This window comes from Haliaeetus albicilla, chromosome 5 (assembly GCF_947461875.1).
Source record: "Haliaeetus albicilla chromosome 5, bHalAlb1.1, whole genome shotgun sequence".
NCBI classification, from domain to species: Eukaryota; Metazoa; Chordata; class Aves; order Accipitriformes; family Accipitridae; genus Haliaeetus; species Haliaeetus albicilla.
Genome location: NC_091487.1, coordinates 37,518,102 through 37,538,601, shown reverse-complemented (window position 1 = coordinate 37,538,601; position 20,500 = coordinate 37,518,102). Strand labels below are relative to the sequence as shown.

The 20,500-nt window shown below is 39.6% G+C and overlaps 1 protein-coding gene across 2 annotated transcripts in view; it reads right to left on the bottom strand.

Moving 5' to 3' along the window:
* The window catches only part of ZFYVE26 (zinc finger FYVE-type containing 26), a 49,509-nt gene that overhangs the window by 21,994 nt on the left and 7,015 nt on the right, over positions 1-20,500 (bottom strand). Inside the window, exons 7-25 of one of the 2 annotated variants that reach the window (XM_069784171.1) lie at positions 19,468-19,556; positions 19,012-19,172; positions 15,573-15,755; positions 14,323-14,976; positions 12,836-12,925; positions 12,043-12,111; positions 11,253-11,404; positions 10,138-10,336; positions 9,551-9,814; positions 9,249-9,368; positions 8,812-8,976; positions 7,632-7,850; positions 6,104-6,209; positions 4,575-5,314; positions 4,174-4,236; positions 3,794-3,990; positions 2,778-2,882; positions 2,087-2,209; positions 1,143-1,319 (exon numbers count right to left, since the gene is read on the bottom strand). In XM_069784171.1, coding sequence (XP_069640272.1) covers positions 1,143-1,319; positions 2,087-2,209; positions 2,778-2,882; positions 3,794-3,990; positions 4,174-4,236; positions 4,575-5,314; positions 6,104-6,209; positions 7,632-7,850; positions 8,812-8,976; positions 9,249-9,368; positions 9,551-9,814; positions 10,138-10,336; positions 11,253-11,404; positions 12,043-12,111; positions 12,836-12,925; positions 14,323-14,976; positions 15,573-15,755; positions 19,012-19,172; positions 19,468-19,556 — 3,876 coding nt within the window. The remainder of the gene's footprint in view (positions 1-1,142; positions 1,320-2,086; positions 2,210-2,777; positions 2,883-3,793; positions 3,991-4,173; positions 4,237-4,574; positions 5,315-6,103; positions 6,210-7,631; positions 7,851-8,811; positions 8,977-9,248; positions 9,369-9,550; positions 9,815-10,137; positions 10,337-11,252; positions 11,405-12,042; positions 12,112-12,835; positions 12,926-14,322; positions 14,977-15,572; positions 15,756-19,011; positions 19,173-19,467; positions 19,557-20,500) is intronic. The other variant, XM_069784172.1, reaches the window with a different exon arrangement.

Below are 20,500 nucleotides of genomic sequence, written 5' to 3'. Positions count from 1 at the left end.
AATTATACACCTTCAAATCTGTGGTTTTTGTGAGATTAAAGACAAGAAACTAGCACAGTAGCTTATGCAGAGAATGGAGTAACATATAGAGGCCAAAAAATGGAGGTAGGACGACTTAGACCTATTCTTACTCCTGTTACAGAATTACTGAGTGGATTTGCAGAAATTACTTAGCTTCCACTTTCCCATTCTATAAAACACTGCCTCATTTCAGAGGCAGTTGAAGACTAGAAAGCACTTTGTGACCTTGTGACAAATATGCTGTAGCAGGGTAGAGCATATTCTCTTATTAAAATAAGCTTATAAAAAGAATTTTAGCCCAATCATTATCCTTGCATCATTTGCAGAAACATCAAGAGGAGAAATTAAGAGCAGTTCTCCTAAAGGTGGACAGTTAACATAGACACTTTCCAAATTAAATCATGTCTTCAGAAGGGACAAGTAAGGAAACAGGAAGCCCAGCAAAATACTGTTGTGGCACACACTGGTACAAGCTGCTATTTGTAGTCCTACAACAAAACAGACATTACCAAAAGCACTGCATTTTGTTTACATGTAATGCATTCGACTAAGGTAATCTACTGGTTAATGCATCTATTCCCAGGCTGAGCACAGAACCTGTATGACTTCTGCAAAGGCAATGGCCATCCAAAGAGGAGTGATACTGTCTGCCTTTGGAAGGTACTTGGGAGAAACAATCCATGCAAGTGTCAAAGACCACCATACAGGTGGGCACATGTAGGACACCTGATGTTACTGACACGGAGAGTAAGTTTAGTAAGAAGAAGAAGTTTTCTTCTTCACTTGGGACAAAGACAGCAACTGTCCTGATAAACACCACAATTTTATTTTATTCCACCCTCACCCTCTTTTCACCTGTGTGTTCCTCCACTCCCTACAGCTCAAACACCATACAACCACCTCATAATATAGGAACTGCAAAGATGGAGAAGGAGAAGAGAAGTTTTAAGCCATCTCTAAGTTCCCTTTGGATCCCGAGACTAAGGATCTTAGACCTGATATGGTGAGAATGCTCTGGTAAAATATACAAGCTTTATATATTACATATATATTATGTATTATAAAGTTACTTATGTAATTATATATTGCTGTTAATCCCACAATGCAGGAGTTTTACTCACCTTTGATCCCATATAGAGTGCCTGGATTTCATTACGGCGTGCTGTTGTCAGATTTGCATAGAAGTGAGCTGTGAGGTAGTCAGCCAAGAAGTGAGAGGCTGCCAAGTTTGGATGCTGGTCAAGAGACTGTTCACTGATAGCAAGACAAATACCAGGGTCTTCAATTCTTTGTAAAAGCTACAAAACCAAACAAAATACAGTGAATGCCTACTACATTCCTGGAAAGTAGCCTTTATAACAGGCAGTCCATGACAGATTATTACCCTACAATGGCCCAGCCAACAAATTAACTTGCACAAGTGCCTCACATATATAAGAATGATTTAGATAACCCATTTATAGACTACTCATTGCCTATTTGCTCCATTTATTAATAAAAATATTTTAAAAATTAAAGTAAGCAAATATTAAGCAAGGAATGGGACAGAAGGTATAGTGATCAGAAGTCTCCACTTTGCTTCCAGAATATTTTCAAAGCTATGTAGTCTGACAGAGCCTGCACTTTATTTTACACTGTTATTAGCAACAGCTCCGTAATTATTAAAATCAGAAGAATTCACACTTCACTAATTTGGGCACTGAAGCACAACTGACCAATTCCTGTTATTAGTTTCACTTCTGATTCTTCTGCTTAAGCAGCACAGAAATGCTTCATTATGATTTTTCAAATTAAAGGGGCCTTGTATTTCCATGTAAGTGACATTTATGCTATTAGGTCCAACGACTAGATTGCAAAGCTGGATTTTCACTTAAGCATAACAGGGGAGAGCCAGGATTCCCAATATACATATAAGCAAATAGCATCTCTTAAGGGAAGAGCCAAAAGTCATGAAAACACACATGAAGAAGGCAAAGAAAAGAGTTCTCAACTTATATGACCTATGGATATAAGGCTGAAAGAGTTCACTGATAGCAAGACATATCTGAAAGAGTTTTGCTATTACCTGCAATGCTTTTTCCATGTCTCCCATCTCCAGTAAGTGGAGAAGGTGCTCACGGTGAAGGTTGATCAAGTCTTCTCTTGGGACAGGATACAAGTGCCCCCATTCCTCAAACAACTCGTAATCCTAAAGAATTTAAAAAATAAATAAATAGAAGAGGGACAAACTCTACCCTCTCTGATACAGCTGTTTCTCCCAAAGTTCTGATCAACTTCTCCAGAAATTCTGTAGCTTAGACTACTCTCCCACATGCAACAAGTAAATAATTACATTGACAAGAAGATGATACTCAATTTTGTGAGTCACAGCTGCACTGAGAATGCCTTCTCATCTCACAGTAAGCAAGTTGGCTTTTTAGAAAGACACTTTTAAAGCCAGCCAGATCTACAGTATTAGTATTGATATAATAATCAAGCCTGTATTATGTCAAAAGCCATGCTATTAAAGTCTTCAAAATTCTAAGAGAAAAGAACAGGTTGTATCTCAGAGTAAGACTTATAACTTAAACTAAGGATTATTAATTACATGTAAATCTTGACATTAAACACAGATCTGTATTTGTTTCTGTAGCACAGAATCCTTCCTCCCAAGGTAATCTCCATTGATGAGTGTTTTAAGATGCTATTTCAACAAATTTATCTATTCAAAGTTTAGAGCATTCTAATTCAACAAAATTCACAGGATGATGCCTAACCTTTGCTTTCAGAATGATATTCATGATGGCCTGGGGGTCATCAGTGCAGGCTTTTTTCAGATCTTGCCAGTCATTCCATAATGGTTCATTTTGCACATTCAAAATCTGAAAAAGTTAATATTAGGGTAGCACAGATTTTAAAAGCTTTATCTACTACAATCATTAAGTCTAAGAAAACAGCTGAGCTGATCACATCAAGAGCTGCTTCATACAAAGAAAACAGTCAAAAAGGAGAGCCATGTTTATCTCTAGCCCTTTTCTGGGATGATGTAATGCACTTGCACTCCAAAGACTATGCAATTTTCTTGGAGGTATGAGTCTACAAAGCACGTTTATAAGGGAAGGTTTTTAAAAGACTAGATGGCAATAATTAGGGATGAAAAACTACACGTATACTGCAGACATTGCTGGCACTAACAGAGAGACAACTGAGGTAACTGTCAGTTAGCAGAACCACCACGAGACAGAGCTCAGCAGGGATTTACAACTCCTTTTTTCGCTCCGTTTGGCTTTTCAGTCTGTGCTGAACTAACTCCAGGCCAACTAGTCTGACTTAACTTGGGTATCTGCACTACCCTGAAGTTAGAAGAACTGACTGCAATACAAACACACTTATTGGACTGCTAGTCTTGTACACCGTGCCTAGGTACACCTGCACCTCTCAAGCTTATAAAATGATGAATCACCATGGAAAACTTCCAGAGGCTCTAGCATTTGTATAGAATGGAAAAACAAATACCTTGCAAGAAAGCAGCCTCACACAAAGGTTTATGTCTAATCATGTTTGCAGACCTGAATGCTAATAGGAGAGTGGGAAGGTTATGAAGGATGGAAGCATGGAAGCAGAGTGTTAATTGGATACTACAGCACTGAAAACACATGAACTGTTTTGGATGAAAGACTTGAAAAGCTATTACGATCAAAAAAGAACCAAGGGCTAAAACTTTTCCAAAGGGCAAGCATATTTGCTCCCAGCTGCCTATTTCATCTCACTGGTTACTTGAAGGACTTTGTACCTTTTGATAAACCTGAAGTTCTTTCTTCCTGCTCTGCAGACTGGCTTTTAGTTCATCAGTTATGCCCAAATCAGAAATGCAATAAGCTAGGATTTCCAAACAGGCATCAAGGGGCCATTTGTCCAGACAGCGCAGGGCCAGCCTACTTCTCAACGTCGCATTTTTTACTGGGAATAAGTATTGCCAACCATCCTTATCTGTGGAGGAAACAAACCACTAGTTTGAAACTCGGTTTCTGCAATTTGGAAAATAAAAAAAATTCCTCATCCTCACTGGATCGCATCACCAAATGAAACAGTGCAGTGCTGAAAAATCTGTGCAAGACTCATCCCAAGCATCAGATTCTTGGGAAGTAACCAAAGTTAGCATGGGATACTTACTATCCTTAGACTCCAAAAGGTACCTCCTTTCACAGGATGTATCATCCATGTATGACAATGACACTGTTGTAAAAGATGTTCCGTTAACAGTACTATGGTTAGTGTCTCCTGATGTATTCAGCTTTTCACATAAAAATAACACAACAGATGCATTCCAGTTCTTTTGTACCAAATTGGCCAGGATTTGCACATTTGCAAAACAGAAACGACACCATCAGAGAAAGCAAATTTAGGATGAAGGAAAGGAAGGGATCTGTTTCCATCTTTGGATTTGCCCAAGGACCACTACTTTAGTTTCCACCTCCTGGTCCAGGCTGTACTCTTCATTAAAAATAAAAAAATAATAATAAAAAAAGAAGAGATGAAGGGAAAAAAGCCTGACTTGACTGAATACTTCTTACCTTCAGCAGTTGCACAGCTCAGCACAGCATCCTTCACACTGACCAGCTCCTCCACATCCTGACTGTACAGATCTAAGACCTTCAGAGCTCTGTCCCAATCCTTTGCAGCAAGAGCTTGTTCCAAGACTCCCATTAATACCTTAACAGCTGTGGGGGAATGCAATCCTAGGAGAACCAGAGATATGTATGTCTTGCCAGAGAAGACAGTAGCCAAACTGCTACCTTCCTCTTGCTGATTCTGAAGTGGCTCAAACATAGTGAGAAGAAATCGTTCCAATATTGGGAAGTCCTTCAATAACACCTCACACTCCCTGGAAATCTGTTCCAAACCTAAGGGCACCTCCCGTTTGCCCCGAAATTCCATCCAAGATAAACTCGATTTGGGAATTTTCTGTATATTAGATGCACTTAGACATGCCACTGTGGCCATTAGCTTCGACTGAGACTTTAGGAAGTCCAGGGAGGATGCAGTGAGTGTGTGCTGGCTCAAGTCATTCAGAGAGAATGGGCCCTGAGTGGAGTTATCCTCAGAGGTCACTGCAGAATTGTGAAAAGGTATTTCAACATCTGGCAGGCAGTGGTAGGCACACTGGTGTGCTAAGTTACTGATGTTTGTCAGAAGAGACTTTGCCTGGCTGTTTTGCCTTGCACTGCACAAGGACAGTCGTTCACAGCAACAGTTAACAATAACTTCCTGCACATTCAAGTTCAACTCTTCTTTAGCCAAGAGAGAAGAAAGCCTGCAGGATTGAAAACAGAACCAGCTTACCCAGCACATATCAAAGGTACTTTACGATTATGTATTTTCATCAATCTTCCAAATGTTTGGTGAACATAAGCCCCCTAATATTCTTCACAGGTACATACATGGGAAGACTACATATCCTATGTTTACAGTATGGAAAAAAACCCCCCGTACACAGCACAACATCAATAACACGGAGCTTACGCTGCCATTCCTTTAAAGAAGTTACTCCTCAAACACTGACTTTTACCTAAATGCGAGACAGTAGAATGGTTCACCATTACTGCTCATCTTTTTAAGAGCTACTTCGTCAAATCAGACACTTTCCATGCCAGCCTAATTCAGTAATTTGTGATAGAAGGACCTTAGATTATCCAGTTTACCTACTGACCAGGGCAAGAGCCATGCTCAGCTGTATTCTTAAGAAGCCCTACTGGTGTATTGTATTTTATTACATTGCTAAGCTGCAAGTCCACCACTCTGAACTGCCACACATTCAGTCAAAAAATCCACATAAATGCACTCTCTCTTCACAACAGACAGTAATTGTTAAAAATATGGAGCCACAGTTTTCCCTGTCAAAAATCTTCAGGTTGGCAGAGAAGCCACTGAGTAAGCTCCTCCCTGCACACTAATCCTTGCAGCATTAAGTAATTGGCTCGTGGGACACAGCAGGCTGTACTACCTGTGCTAAGCAGCGAGAGAAGAATTTAATCCTGGCTGAGGTCTAAAGTCATCAACACCAAGATAACCTAGAGAAGTATATAATATGAAAAGCACCAACCTGTCAGGATGAACCTGTCTCTCAAACACAAGCTGGGAGAGCAGCTGAGATGGACTCTGCTGTAACAGGATGAAAGGGTTCCCCACTTTCACTTCTGCAGATAGATCTTTAAAATAAAAAAAGAAAAAAAAAATCAAAACATTTATTATAATACAAACACATTAGCTGAATACACCAACCAAGTCTTATTTTAGGAACACAAATTTTAAGAGCCTGGAGTCTGAAACCTCTTTGACTAAATTCACAGAGGTCTACATTAACAGCATGGTAAAATCCAGAGTAAATTGCAAGGCATTTGTGATTACGATACACCTCTCAAACTTGGCACCACTGGCTCACGTTTTACCGGACCTATTACCAAAACAGGTAGCGTGGAGAGTCTTTGGCCTTTAAGTGAGATCTAGGTTCAAACAGTTTAGCAACTCTACTTCAAACTTTCACCAAAACATGTATTTGCAGTGAGAGACCGAAAATGTGCAGTACTGGTTTCTGAGGAGTCTCTGGATGTAGATTAGTGAGTCCATGCTCTATTCAAGTCAAAGTGAGCAATGGCAGAGGGAACTCACAAATGTAAAGCTACTTTTACAAAAAGAGTGAAACCCTGGTCAGTATTGCTGAAAAGCCTTTGTATCCACTATGTCAAGTAACTCTGAACATATTCTTGTAAGTTTACATTTTCCTTTTATCTTCCAGTACAATAAAGTTTCCCCAGAACTCACACAGCCCTTAAATACTGTGCATTTTTTGGCTTTGGCAGTTAGTCAATGAGGACTGAATCACGTCCATACAGAAGTTATGGCTGGCATGGTAGTGACCCGAGCTGAACCAGCATGTCTGAAAACAGATCTTTGCACTTTTTTCTTATCCTCTTGGGAAGGTATTCTCTGAAATCAGTACTGTGGTATTTTACATTAGTGCAGCTCAATTAGTGTCAACTCTAAAAACCAGACCAGTGTTTTTTCTCCTAGCACAGTGAATTGTTCTGTCCTTCTGACAGTTTTATGTGCTGATGATGCATTTCTTTTCATGGACCACCATCATCTGCTGATTCTAAGAAAAAATTCTGCCTAGTTACCCTGCATAGCCTTCTACACATTCTCTTCTTATCCCTGTGGAGCAGCAGGGCACTGGTTGCCTCAAAGGGAGCTGAAAAGCGCCCAGCATGCTGATCCACTGGATGCAAAAATCAATCTCACCTTACAGGGTACTGATCAGAATTTTTGGAGGTTGGGGTTGTTTGTTTTGTCTAAAAGAAGTGCAGAATCTGGGTCAGCAGTTAACATTTCTGTTCTTGTTTTCCTACTGCCATCAGCTATTTTTATCTTAGCTGAGGGTGGCCTAGGTGTTAAGAAATAAAATTTGAAAAAGCAGTGCAATAATACCTGAAAGCAAAAGATCTGACTAGGCACAGGTAGTAGGCACGTTTGGCAAGGAATCATTTTTGCACAATTACTTTCCAGAATCAGGCCAGGCTACACAGTCTGGGTATCTTCACCTAGCGTCAGACTTTCCAGCAGGAACCCCTTACCTAGCTCTGCATTCAGGCTTCGTAACACAACAGCAGCCAGTGTAGTGATGTAGTCAAAGAAGGCCTTCACAAAGTTTGTCTGCATGTTGCTCTCTGGCATGGTTTGGTCAAGAGTTCTCAGCAGGAGCTGTGTTTGATTCCAAACCAGGTGCTTCTCCAGCTCCGTAGGTTTGAGAGAGGCCTGCTCCACCAAGGTCCCAAGCAGGTTTCCTTTAGAGTCTGGTTTAAGAGAACAGACATACATTCAAGTTTCAAGTAAGTATTAAATGCTAAAAAGGAAGGGGGGGAGGGCCGGGCGGGGAAGAGAAATTGTTTAGCCTGATTTCTTCTCTGTAATTACAGATCTCAGTCTGGGCATTATAATTTTATGGAAAGCAAGACAAATTTTCACAGCAGAATAAATCAATGGTTCATCTAAATTAGTAACCATACGTCTGATGAGTTAGAAATATATTAACACAGGCCTAAAATATATCTAGTTGTGTGTCGTTAACACATAAGCTTATTCTAAAATGCAGGTCTTGACCAGTCCTTGTGCTCCATAACATTTAGCCCTTAGAGCTCTCCTAAATTTTGCTCATTAAACATACAAATATCTTTAAATATTTCACAAACACCTACATGCCATTTAGAAACTCGGTGAATGGAGAAAGAAAAAAAAACATAAGAAAACACCCCAGTGCTATATAATGAAGAGAACTCTGAGAAAAGGCAACTGTGGAAGACTTCTTCAGAAAAGGATGAGATGTTTTATGATAGCCCTATGAAAACTGGAAGGCATTATTATGTTACAATAGTTTTATAACTTTATCTCCTTTTTGTTAAAAAAAAAAAAGGCAACAGTAAGGATACACCTAATTATCTATAACCTGTCAGGTTAAAATACACTTAAAGAATTCCTTGTTAGGACTGAAGAAAAGTAGGACAAATAATAACCTCGACTGTACTTATTGATGTTTTCCTTTCTTCTCTGGCAAATTCACAATTTTAGCTCTGAAAACAAAACGCTCAGAATACAAGAATTACAGATAGATTTTACACTTTGCATTTAGGATTTTAAAAAATATATAATTATGCATACATCAAAGAACATTACTACTAGATTTATAGTTGTCTGGACAGGCCAAAACAAAAATTTAGATCCACTTGTCAGTCTTCACAATCACAAAAGATAACTCACCCACAGAATGCTCAACACATGTCAGTGCTTTTAGGATTTGATCCAGATTTTGTGATAAAACAATTTCATTAGTAATACTTTCTTCTGTCAAGGCAGGGTAGCAAGCTTGCAGAAGATCTACAATACTGCATCGAAAATGACTCCCTATTTTCTCATCTGAGACCTCTACAAAGAGGGAGAAACAAACAGCAACTATAACAAAAATATTTTTGCACAGAAAAAGTCCCACAGAACCAAAATTGTATTACAGACAACTAGTTTGCCAAATTCAGTGTTTAATTTATTCAGAATTGAGCTTGGGTCCATACCCCCCCCCCTCTTTTTTTATTTTAAATACTAAGCTAAAAAATTGGAAGTTCAAACTTCCATTGCAACAGAAGGCAAGAATTTGATTTAAGATTTTCTGTTGAAACGTGCTTATCAGCAAGGCATACTACCTGGCTTGGATTGCCCTTGTGATGTGCAGGAATAGTTGAGAATTTTATTTATTTGCTGGAGAACTGCTGGGAAACCCTTTACACCTTCAGAGTGCAGTAAAACAAAGTCAGGTCGGTGGCCTGGAAAAGTCATTGTGCAAAGGGGGACAAAATAAAAGTTAGGAGTGGAAAAAAGAGAAACTAACACGCAAGTACACAATGAGATTTAATTAAGACTCAGGTGTTAGCACAAACAACACAGCATAGAGCAGCGTTTTCTACTCCCAGGCCCATGTTGATAAACACAAAAATCAAAAGCCTACCCCGAGTTTCAAGGCTGTTGTACAGTCGCCTTTCTGCTGTTTCCAAAAGCTGCTTGCATGTTTTCCAAAGATGGCACTGAGTACAAGCTAGATCAAATGCCGCCATTGCTGAAGGACTGAGGTCCTCAAGGACTTCCCAGAGAGGATCAGTATGCTCCAGCTGGATGTTGCTGATCCAGAAGTTTTCTTGGAGAGTAGGGGCAAGACTTCCAGAAGTTGCAAGCAATTTATCAGTAACATCCGAGATGGAATAAAATACCATACCTACATGCATCAGCAAAACGACAAAATCACTAATTAAACAGCATATTTATCTCAGATCCTGTCATGGATAATTATTCTCTAATCCTTTAGGAAAAATAATTCAATAAATGGCCTGCTTCATGGACCAATTACTGTAGAATGGATAAAACTAATTGGGCATCAACAGCAAATTTCAGCATTCTTAGACTCCTTTTAAGTCATAGAACCACAACTTACTCTTCTGAACAATTGTTGCACTCATTATGACAGGATTCAAGTTTCCTCCTCCTGTTTTCCACTTCTCCCCCACCTTTTGAGAAGAACTCAAGAAACCCAGCCCCTACCAGCTGCTGCTGCATTCCCAATAGCTTGCAGCGTCGAACGGCCACTGCCAGATTTCCTGATGCCTCCCGTGCCATCTGATGCTTGATTCTCAATATTGTGCTCCACTCTTGCCATTTCTCGTACCGCCTCTTGGTAGCGCTCCATGAAAACCAATTCACCATAGCAAGGTGAAGTATCCAGATTAAACATCAAAGCCACCTTTCAAAAATAACAGAAGATGTAATTACAGAGCATGTCAAAAGAAGCTTTCAAAGGTCAAAGAGCTTTGGGCGTTTTTAGAGGAGATGACGGAATAAAATAAAACAGACACTTTAACTGAAAAATGTCCCCACAGACACAGCAGGCTGAAATGGGGGAGGTGGGGGTGGTGGTTCTAGAGAGGTTTTAGTGCCTGAAAAACAGGACCTTACAAACATTTTTCAACTGTTTTTATAAAGCTCAGCTATTATTTGCTGCAAGGCTAGAGCTGAATTAATTTTCATAAACCACACCTTTCAGAATGACTCTTCATGATTTCAATACACTATGTAACGAAAGAAATCTATGAAGTTGGGCCTCCAAAGTAAACTATTTTAAACAAATTCTTATGCAGCAAGAAATACCTTCTAGAAATTTAAACACACAGTAGATAAGCACAGCTGTGCAAGTTCCTATTATCAAACCAACAACAGAATACAAACCAAGCTTGAATTCTTTACCATCAGCAATACTGAAATTCAAAGTAAAGCAGCAAACCAAAATGCTTCTTTTGGCTTTGTAAGTAGGGAAAAGATGAAGTGGCATGCGTGATGTCAAACAGAACTAATGAGTTGAGCAGTAACCTGCTGCTAATGCAACACTTAAATAATATTAACTGCTCCGATATCACTATCTGAAATTCAGCCAGGTCACTGCTTGTCCTGGTTTCAGCTGGGATAGAGTTAATTGTCTCCCTAGTAGCTGGTACGGTGCTATGTTTTGAGTTCAGTACGAGAAGAATGTTGATAACACACTGATGCAGAATGCTTCAGCCCTATGCTTACTAATGCAGAAGAAGCAGGAATTTCATTAGCTATCACAACCATCAATACCAAATTAGATTTTTAATTGCACAAAGTACATGCAACTCATTTACCTGATGGGCTTCTACGAAGTTTCCTCTCAAAACACAAGAAACTAACAGTGATTCTGGTGGAGAAAGCATCATAGGAATGAGTGGGTTTTGCTGGTGTGGTCTCACCCTGCTTTCCAAATCACTTGAGCCAGACACATTACTGGTACTTCCCTCTGCAAGACAACAGAATTAGTCAGCATACTATTATGGAAAAAACATTTCACCAGATAACAGCTAACTTATTAGATAACAGTACTTGACATGTTTAACACAAAAATATAGAAGCAGAGTCACAATGAAGTTTTAGGGTGAAGAGGTCAACATAAAGATCTTGTTAAAAATTCTTATAATATTTCACTACTTGGTCAGAACTTTCAGTTTGGATCTCAGCCAAATGTAACACTGCTTAGAGCCTACATAATGTGGACGCAATGCTAGGGCACTGGTTTAATATGGATAAAGGGAGAAGTCTTAAGTATTGCACCTATTAAATCAATTTAGCATGCCTAAGCATGTTTTAGGTTACATGACTACCAGTCTATTAGCTTTTTTTATGGTTTGCACGTCAATACATTGCATACTGTTTCCCGCAAGCCAAAAATATCAAGAAAAATCTAATTTTCTTATTCCAGAAGAGATATATACTATAGATATTATTCTAATTAGAAAAAGCCAGCCAAAAATGGGAGCTCCAAGAAGTGAAAAGTTTGAATTCTGTCCTGCAAAGAGCAGTAATTCACATTGACTAGTCAAGCAAATAGTTCATTATGCACATTGGTAAGAAAGAAATACTGGTTTTGTGGCTTAATACCTGAGGTACTGGTGCTTAGCTCGCTACTTGTGCTTTCTAATGATGGACTGGTAGTTCCCTCTTTCCCATCTAAAATGGAAACAAATCAAAACCAGCACATTAAATACACTTTTTCTAGACAAGGTAATTAAAACTTACTGCAAAGAACAGATCAGGCAACCGCAAGAGATCTTCAAGAGTATCTTGCAAATGAGCCATCACTGATGTCTATGATAAATGCAAAAACTGCTGATTTGAAGAAAATGCTAGGCAAGAGAGTCTGTTGGGGTGGCTCATCATTGACTCATGTCAGATAGTTTAAAGCTTATTTTGGAACATCCCACTCCAAAACCAGATGTACCTTTTAAAGGCTAAATAGAAAAAGGGTGAGGAACGCAACTTTCTCTTAAGGCTACGAATTTAAGCCACAAATTCCTGTAAATTCACATCCTAGATACTATTGTGGTAGGAATGAATATATACCCAACTGTCACTGGATATAGTGGAGAAAGGGAAGAATTGGTACTGTAGTTGCAAAGTCCTCCTCTGCCCCAAATCAGACTATGGATGAAAGAAGTTATTTTCTTACCTGAATTTAAAATTAGTTATCTTTTAGTTGTGCAGGTAAGCTTTAGGAAAACAACCTCAATCCAAGTGGAATTGGACTAAGACACTTCAAACTAGTTAGAAAATTAAAGGAAATAAATCTAGTCCTCTACCCCTAGTCCATTAAATCTAATTGCATTCAGCTATGAGCTCAGCAAAACTATGCACATTTCAGAGATGTCTTCTCCAAGTGACTTTTTCAACCCACCTGTTTTGTACCTTTGAGATCTACTTCGTTTCTTAAAGCTGGAGCACCTGATTAAAGAGCAGTATCTCCTGGAAGCTGCAAGCTGATGTTCTGTGAAACATTTAAGCAAAAACATTACCAAATAGGTAGACAGGTCATTAACAGTTATTTGTCTACCTTAAAGCACATCTACATAGGTAGAGCGATGATGGCAAATCTCCAAAGAAAACACAGTTGATCTCAGCTAAGAGCACTTCTGCAGTAAAGTTTACACCAGCATCTGGAAGTAATTTTGATGCAACTCAACTAATACTGTGGTTTTCACATCCAATGTTGCTTATGTATATATATGTACTACACCTTCTACAACCCTGATGAGTACTAAGGGTCTTTTCCAACCTAAATGATTCTGTGATTCTAACTATACAAAAAAATAGGTATAGTCCAAGTACATAAACAGCTAGAAACAAGGTGAAAAGAATAAGAATTAAAATAGTGAAAGAGAGAATTTGATTTGTCATTAACATTTTGCTGAAACAACTGGGTTCTTCAGTAATGCAGGGCAGTATGAACCCTGACTCGGTCAACAATTCTGGAAGTGAGCAAGCAATGTGGGTTCCAGCCCTTGAGACAGAAAATCCAAGAGCTAGACAGTGTCAAGAAAAGCCAGCCACCTTTCCCTGAAAGATGTTCCCCAAATAGTTGTCAACATTTGTCAGAAGTCAGGACTCAAAAGTACAGAATCCCACAGAAGTTGCTGCTTGTCCAATAGAAACACTAAGGGCTGCCTACTCAAACGTAAGTCCCATCACATCCCCTCCTTTATAGGGGGAGACTTTAGAAATAGTTGAACACAAGTTTGGAAACTTGGAACATTTAAGGTCCATACTGCCCAGTCTTTCTTGGGACACGGACTTTGCATGGTCTGAGATACACAATAAGCCACACTATGATACAAGCAGAAATCTGATAGTAGCAGGGCTAACAAGTTATAGGATATGGAGAAGGCTGGGTGGGAAACAGGTTCCCGAGTGTGTTGTTTTAGCTACTCCTGAGGAGTGGTCTGCATCCCAGAATAATCCAACTTCCTCTGATACATGTTCCTAACACATTTCCAGACTAGGCTAAATCAACACTCCGTCCATGAATGAGATGAGTCTATCTGGCTTGCATAGGATCACACACCACCATGTCCCTTCATATCACTGCCCTGTCGACATAACTTGTGACCAAGCAGCAGGAGAAAGACAGGCGAACTGAAGCAGTGTGTCCACAAAGGGGAGGGAAAAAAGAAAAAGAAAACACAAACTTTCTTATTAGAATAGACATCACTGCTATTGGAAAATCGTGCAAGAGCCAGGTGATCTCCAACTAGGTCACTCTCCTATTATCTGCCAAAATGTGCTCCCTCAGTAAGATGCTCAGGGAATTTAGTCTTGAGACCACTGCCTAGAGAGCTGTAACAGAACAGTGTCAATACATCAGAAAGTGCCAAATACAAAGCCTACCTGCATTTCTGTTACTCATCACCACCTTGTATCGCCAGTGAGCTTCAGAAAGGTACTTGGAAAACTGTAACACACGACTTCCAAAGGTGTCTCTGCTTGCAGAAAGATTCAAGCACTCGACAAGTTCCAGCTCTTCACGAAGAACGTTACCGGAGTCCCATGGGAGACAACTCTGAATTTCTTCCAGATGGTTGAGAAGCAATGTGAGGAAGGCATCCATGGCCACCTCATCCACTAAAAATCCAGTAACACCGCTAGTGAAGTGTTTCAAATCCAGGTAGCTCAGCCTAGAGGTTTCACAGCTTTTGCCACCTAACATTGAGTCATGAAGGTCTTGGGTATCTGTGTGAACTGTCTCAGCAGCCAGCAGATGCCTCTCTAATTTCTTTTCAGCCTCTATTAGGTGCTGTGGACTTTCAGAGGTAGAAGACCGCCGACTAGCACTGCCTTCTACACTCACAGTAGTAGTCTTTTTGTCAAGATCATCATCCTCTGCATAGTCTTCATGTAGAAAAGCCTCAGTATGGAGGTCACTGTAGGAAACAAAAAGCAAGGAGAAGATGTTCTCCAAAACCTCCAGGCGCAGAGGAACAGGAACACTCCTTAAGAACTGCTGACACTTCACAAGGTACTGAGGAAATACTGAAGAGCAATCTGTATAATTAAAAACAAAAATAAAGGACACTTACAAGATTTTTCAGAAGTTCCTTCCTCCAACCTTTGCCATTTAAGAAAATCCTAGAAGAGGGAACTGTGCCAGTGGCTTAGAGCCGATAATTCCTCCACAGATCAAGTAAATATATGTCCAACATTTTACATTTAGAAATGTAGTGTACCCCCTCCCTCTCAGTAATGCCAATTATCGCCTTGCGCAATGATGTACAAACTCAGATTTCACCCATTTTAGCCATTAAATCAGTTTTAGCTGTGGGAAATCATAAACTCTTACAAAAGCATCCCTGCCATTATCATCCTGTATGTAATATCACCTTCTTTTTGCACAACATTTTTAATACAATTACCTTAAATGTTTTAGAACAAGACAGGCAGCTTATTCATATCTATTATTACTAAAGGTAACAACACCTCAAAGAAATGCCATTATACTTGTTTGCAAAGCATTCATAGCCCACTGAATAAAAACATCATATGTACACAGGGTGCAATATTATGCCAATACTATATGATAAATCAGAGCCTAGCAAATGGAGAAGCACAGGCTACTGAACCTGAGAAAGAAGGCCAATCACCTGCTGGTTCTCCAGAAGTTGCGTCTTCAGGGATATCACCAAGAAGGCTGTGTACGCAATCTTTGCACTTGGAATGCTTATGAGAATTCACACAGAGAGCATAGATAGCATACTTCATGGCACAAAATGCTCGAAACAGTGCCAGATTGCGTTGCTGACTCAGGGTGTTAGGGAGTGTTGCCGCTGTGGAGGGAAATAAGGGTGTTGAAGGAGTAGGAAGGAGATGAGAAAACAAGTTAATTTTCCCCTGCAGTTCCCACACAGCAATATTTAACCAGTCTTTCTTTCCCAGTGTCACATCTTTCTTCCCAGCTTTGCTCTATCTCACTGTTACTTCACAACATACGAAAAAAAACCCAAAAAAACCTACAACAGGTAGGCACAGACAAGCCAGGTCTGGATCCCCTTCTGAAAAGGAAAATTTCTGTGAATTTGTGTTACAGGACCTGGCTACAGCACAGAATGATCAAAATCTGGTCATGATGAGTCTCATTAGAGGTATGAGGTTAAGCTACATACACTGCTGCATTTACAACACAGGGACGGACCCTGTTGCATTCCAGCATCTTAGAATTGTGTGTTCTATCACACAGTGGATAAGTAGGGAAATAGTGTAGACTGGCTATGACTGTAGTGAGAATAGATTACCACGACCTCTATGGATTTCTACTAATAGACATCACGGTTGATTCTATCCACAATGGCCGGCCATATAGATTATATAAAATCTGCAATTGATTAAAGAAAAAGTACGGTCCCACAGTTTCCTTCACACATTTATGATAAAGGCAACTTAGAGAAGTACTACACCCACTCCTTCTCCCTTTTGCTTTTTTTTTGAGGAAAGAAGGTGTCGCATGCCAGAGCCATGATCCCTTCTTAGTACAACAGAACATAAGAGCTGCAAATTATGTAAAAGTTGCATTATCATTCCCCTCACCCAGGAACACAATATAGAGTCATATATTCTGTTACGCTGGGTTTAGATGAATTATCCAACTCCTGTACAAAGGTTAAAAAAAAAAACAAACCAACAACAACAAAAACACGAGACAGTGTTAAATTAGTGCTTGAATCCACTATCCTACATTCTCATACAAGGGGTAGATTGTCCCTCTGCCTACTGGCACATAGGAGAAGCATTAGCCAATTTTTTTTTTTATTTTTTTTTTTAAACAAAGCACTGGTTTGATGTACTGACAATGTCCCCATCCAAACTCTAGGACTGAACAGCACTACCTAGAAAGTGTTTCAGTACCATCCTCCACAAGGCTTGAGCATGATTTCAAAGAAAAGCACCTGAACTCTTCTGAAAACTACAGAGCAGCCAAGACAAAAGCCCTGAGAGCACAAACAGTTTGAAACCAATTATTCCCTATCACTGCAATTCTAAACAGCAACAATGGTGGAAACTATAATGCAGCCAGCAGACAGAACTGAGGAAACATCTAAGTATCAATCCTTTGCAGAACCCGCATGCCACAGAAATGCTGTAATTCACCGGCAGCTCTACACTACTATGTAGCACCCAAAAAGCTGTCAATACACTGTCTTAAGAGGACTTCATGCAGGTGAAGCCAGAGATCTGATAAATACAGTCCTCTGAAAAAGAGAAATAGCTAGCTGGAGATACTACAAGATACACACTAGTAATCAAATGCAAGTTTAATACACTTTTGCCTCCCATGTGGAAAGACTTGGATGCAGTGAGTCTCTGTCAGTATCTGCATCTAAACCAACCCTTCTCCTTGTACTAATACCAAACAACGACTCTTTAACTATAAGCACTTGTTTTTCCTACGGCAGAAATATTAACACCTCATTCTTGAACTCTGTAACTCATGAGGAAATTTCTGCCCATCATTTCTTTTGTTAGTGTGACTGATCAAAGCTAGCATTACGCACTGATCTGAAGGGTGCCTGAACACAACTGTCTACCAGTACCTCTACTTCAGTTTCACTACTGCAGCTGACAGACGTGTGGCAGAAAGAAGGGGAAGTATGTGGGGTGAGGGAGAAAAGGGCCTGTTAACACTACGAACTCAGACAAATCAGAACTTCATCACTCCTCTCCTCCTTTATTTTAAAGGAGATTCTATTAAACTGTGTTTATAGAATTATCTGAATTTTACAACAATCACTGGGCTGAAAAGAGAAAGAGGACTTGTCTTTCATTAACTAGTTCTGTAAATCAAGGTGATCTGAAAAAAAGAAGTGAAACCACAGCTAGAATTCTTTTGCTACAGTCATGCAGCTCCCAGAAGGTATGATGGGACTGCCTCTTCCTGTTTCTGAAAGGTTTTGATAGAATTTAAGCAGAAAATAATTAAAATGCAAGAACTGATTACAAGACCCCAGCATCAGCAACAACAAAACAATTAATTTCAGAAAGCAGGACACTGAAACTGGAGATCTATATTGAGTCTCAATCATTACATCTTTCAAGACAACCGTCATGATATTTAACAATAAAACCTGTAAAAATAGGACTGGAAACTAACATCTTAACAATATGATACCAGAAGGAAAGAAAACTGCTTCCCACCAGGCAACCTGGAAAATCCATGTGAGATCCATCACTGAGAGGTCTCCATGCAACTCAGGTTGAAATTACACATGTACAAATTCCCATCCATAGAAGCAATGAGGCAAAAAATTGCAGCTTCTTAGGTTCTAGTACATGCAGGAAGACCGAGCTTCTGTATCATTAAGAGGCCCTGGCAAAAACGAGCTTTAAATAGCAGCAGCTGAACCTGGACATAGGCCACAATCAAGAGAGTGTACAAGGAGAGTCACTTCTGAGCAAACTAATGTGTTTAGGAATCTCAGGTATTTTAGGCACCAAATTGGAACATGGGAAAATGACAGAAGTGAACCAAGAGGGATGTAAACACAGCCTGTAGGTAAGCCTTACTGGTTTTTAATATTAAAGTAGATTTGGTAAGACTTAATATTAGAAAAAAAAAAAAAACCAACATTTTGTATCTTTCAAAAATGTAGATGTTATAGTATGAGACATTGTCAATTTCATCTGGCTTTGCCTTTTGATTTTAAATTTAAGTGCAGATGGCTGAAATCCAAAATATACACTTACTTTTCAAGCTAAGGGTATTATACAGTATATAATTTACAACGAGAAGCATATTATGAGCATGTGCAAAGTCTTGTTACCATTTTGAAAACACTGTTTCAGAGATCTGTCCTTGTGAGATCAAAGAGATCTCACAACTCCTTCTTGGGAGAGAATTTACTCCCCAAAAGGACTCTAAAATAACTTTTACATGCTCTCTAGTTTTCTTCTGTGAAACAGCTGATAAGCACTATCTTCCTTATTTACAGAGATAGGTCAAAAGAACAGATTCTTCCTGGCAGAAATACTGAGCAGCACATACTTGATGGATAAGGGTTTTTCTGTGTTCTCACAACCCTACACATTTACCCTGCATCTGTTTGTCTCTAGCAGGAACTTTCTGAAGAAGCTCAATAACATCGTCTTCATTCAGTGCCAGAAGATTAGTGAGATGATGAAGAGAGTACACTGCAGTGTGGCAATCTAGACCGTGCAAGTGTTCCAAAAGAACCTTCCTTGGGATAGTAATACTGCAAGAGAGAACAAACAAAGAGGTGTCACAAACAGATTTAGGGGTCTCAGCCACGTTTAAAGACTTATCTCCCACTCTAATTCTGATTCAACCAAACTACTGCAGTTAAAAAGAAAAACAAATAGCAGAACTAATGGCCATGAAGCAATTTCAAGAGCTTGTGATATACAGTCACCAAGAGATGATTAGCCAAGATTCACAAGAAAAGAACACAATTTCTATTTGCATACATAAATTGACTAATGGGAAGATTTGGCAAGACAGTTTGGAAGAAGTCCTTCTGACCATTTTACCTGTTTTGCTGTATGCACCATTCAAGCACTTCCACCCGAGCCCACAGCCCGTCACAGAAATCTTTCAGTACTGAATCATTGCACAGATCCTAAATGGAAAGATAAATAAAAGAATCCCTTTACAACAAATCCTCTAGTCAGACAGCAGAACCAAGCCTGTGTCTCATATGGGATGTTTGTAAGACTTCTTTACCCAGATGGGAACTTTCAAGTACAGAAAGTTACCAGTTTTATTACAAAGCCAGCAAGAAAGGGCTATTCTGAAAGAGCATCCAAATCAGTCAGCCTCCACTCGACACACCATGGAAAGTGGCTACATCCCTTTTCAAGGTTAGCTTTCGATTAATGCTTCTTAATAATGGTCTAAGACACTAACCTCTAGAGCTAATCATGTACTAGAACAGATGATATACTGGGTAGCAGACAGTTATTCTCCTTTTCCATCAGATCTAAGACTTTCACTTTGCAGAGGCTACTGCATAGACCTTCAGTCTGTTACCAATAGATGGTAACTGCCTTAAGGCAATACCAGCCTAGATCTGTCCCAATGATCCAGCAGTGCAAGGCTCCCCGTCTCCCCACCTCTGTAGTCCAAGCCACTTGCCTGCAAGCAGACATCATCTGAACTGCAGCTACACCGTCTTCTTCAGAGATGAAGACTCCCCCCAGACAAGGTGGATCTTTGAGTCACAGCTCTTGTCATTTATCATTTCATTTTGAGAACGGGTATGGGAAATTTCCAAGCTATTCTGTTGCTGAACTCAGGTTAGTTGTGACCAGAATTAGTCACTATCCAGTGATGACTCACTGGATGAAATAACACCAACCAAACATCCGCCAGCTCTTAAAAAAAACTAATCAACAACCGTTGCTGTCTTTTTCTCTGTTAACAGCCAAGGCTGAAGAGCTTATGCCAGAAAAACTTTCAGAATCTCCTGTGCAATCATACTCCCTTCACAGCTGAGAAGTAAGAAGAAAGGCAAGTGTCCAATAATGTTACCTACACACAACTGTAACATCTTAGCTTTTTTAA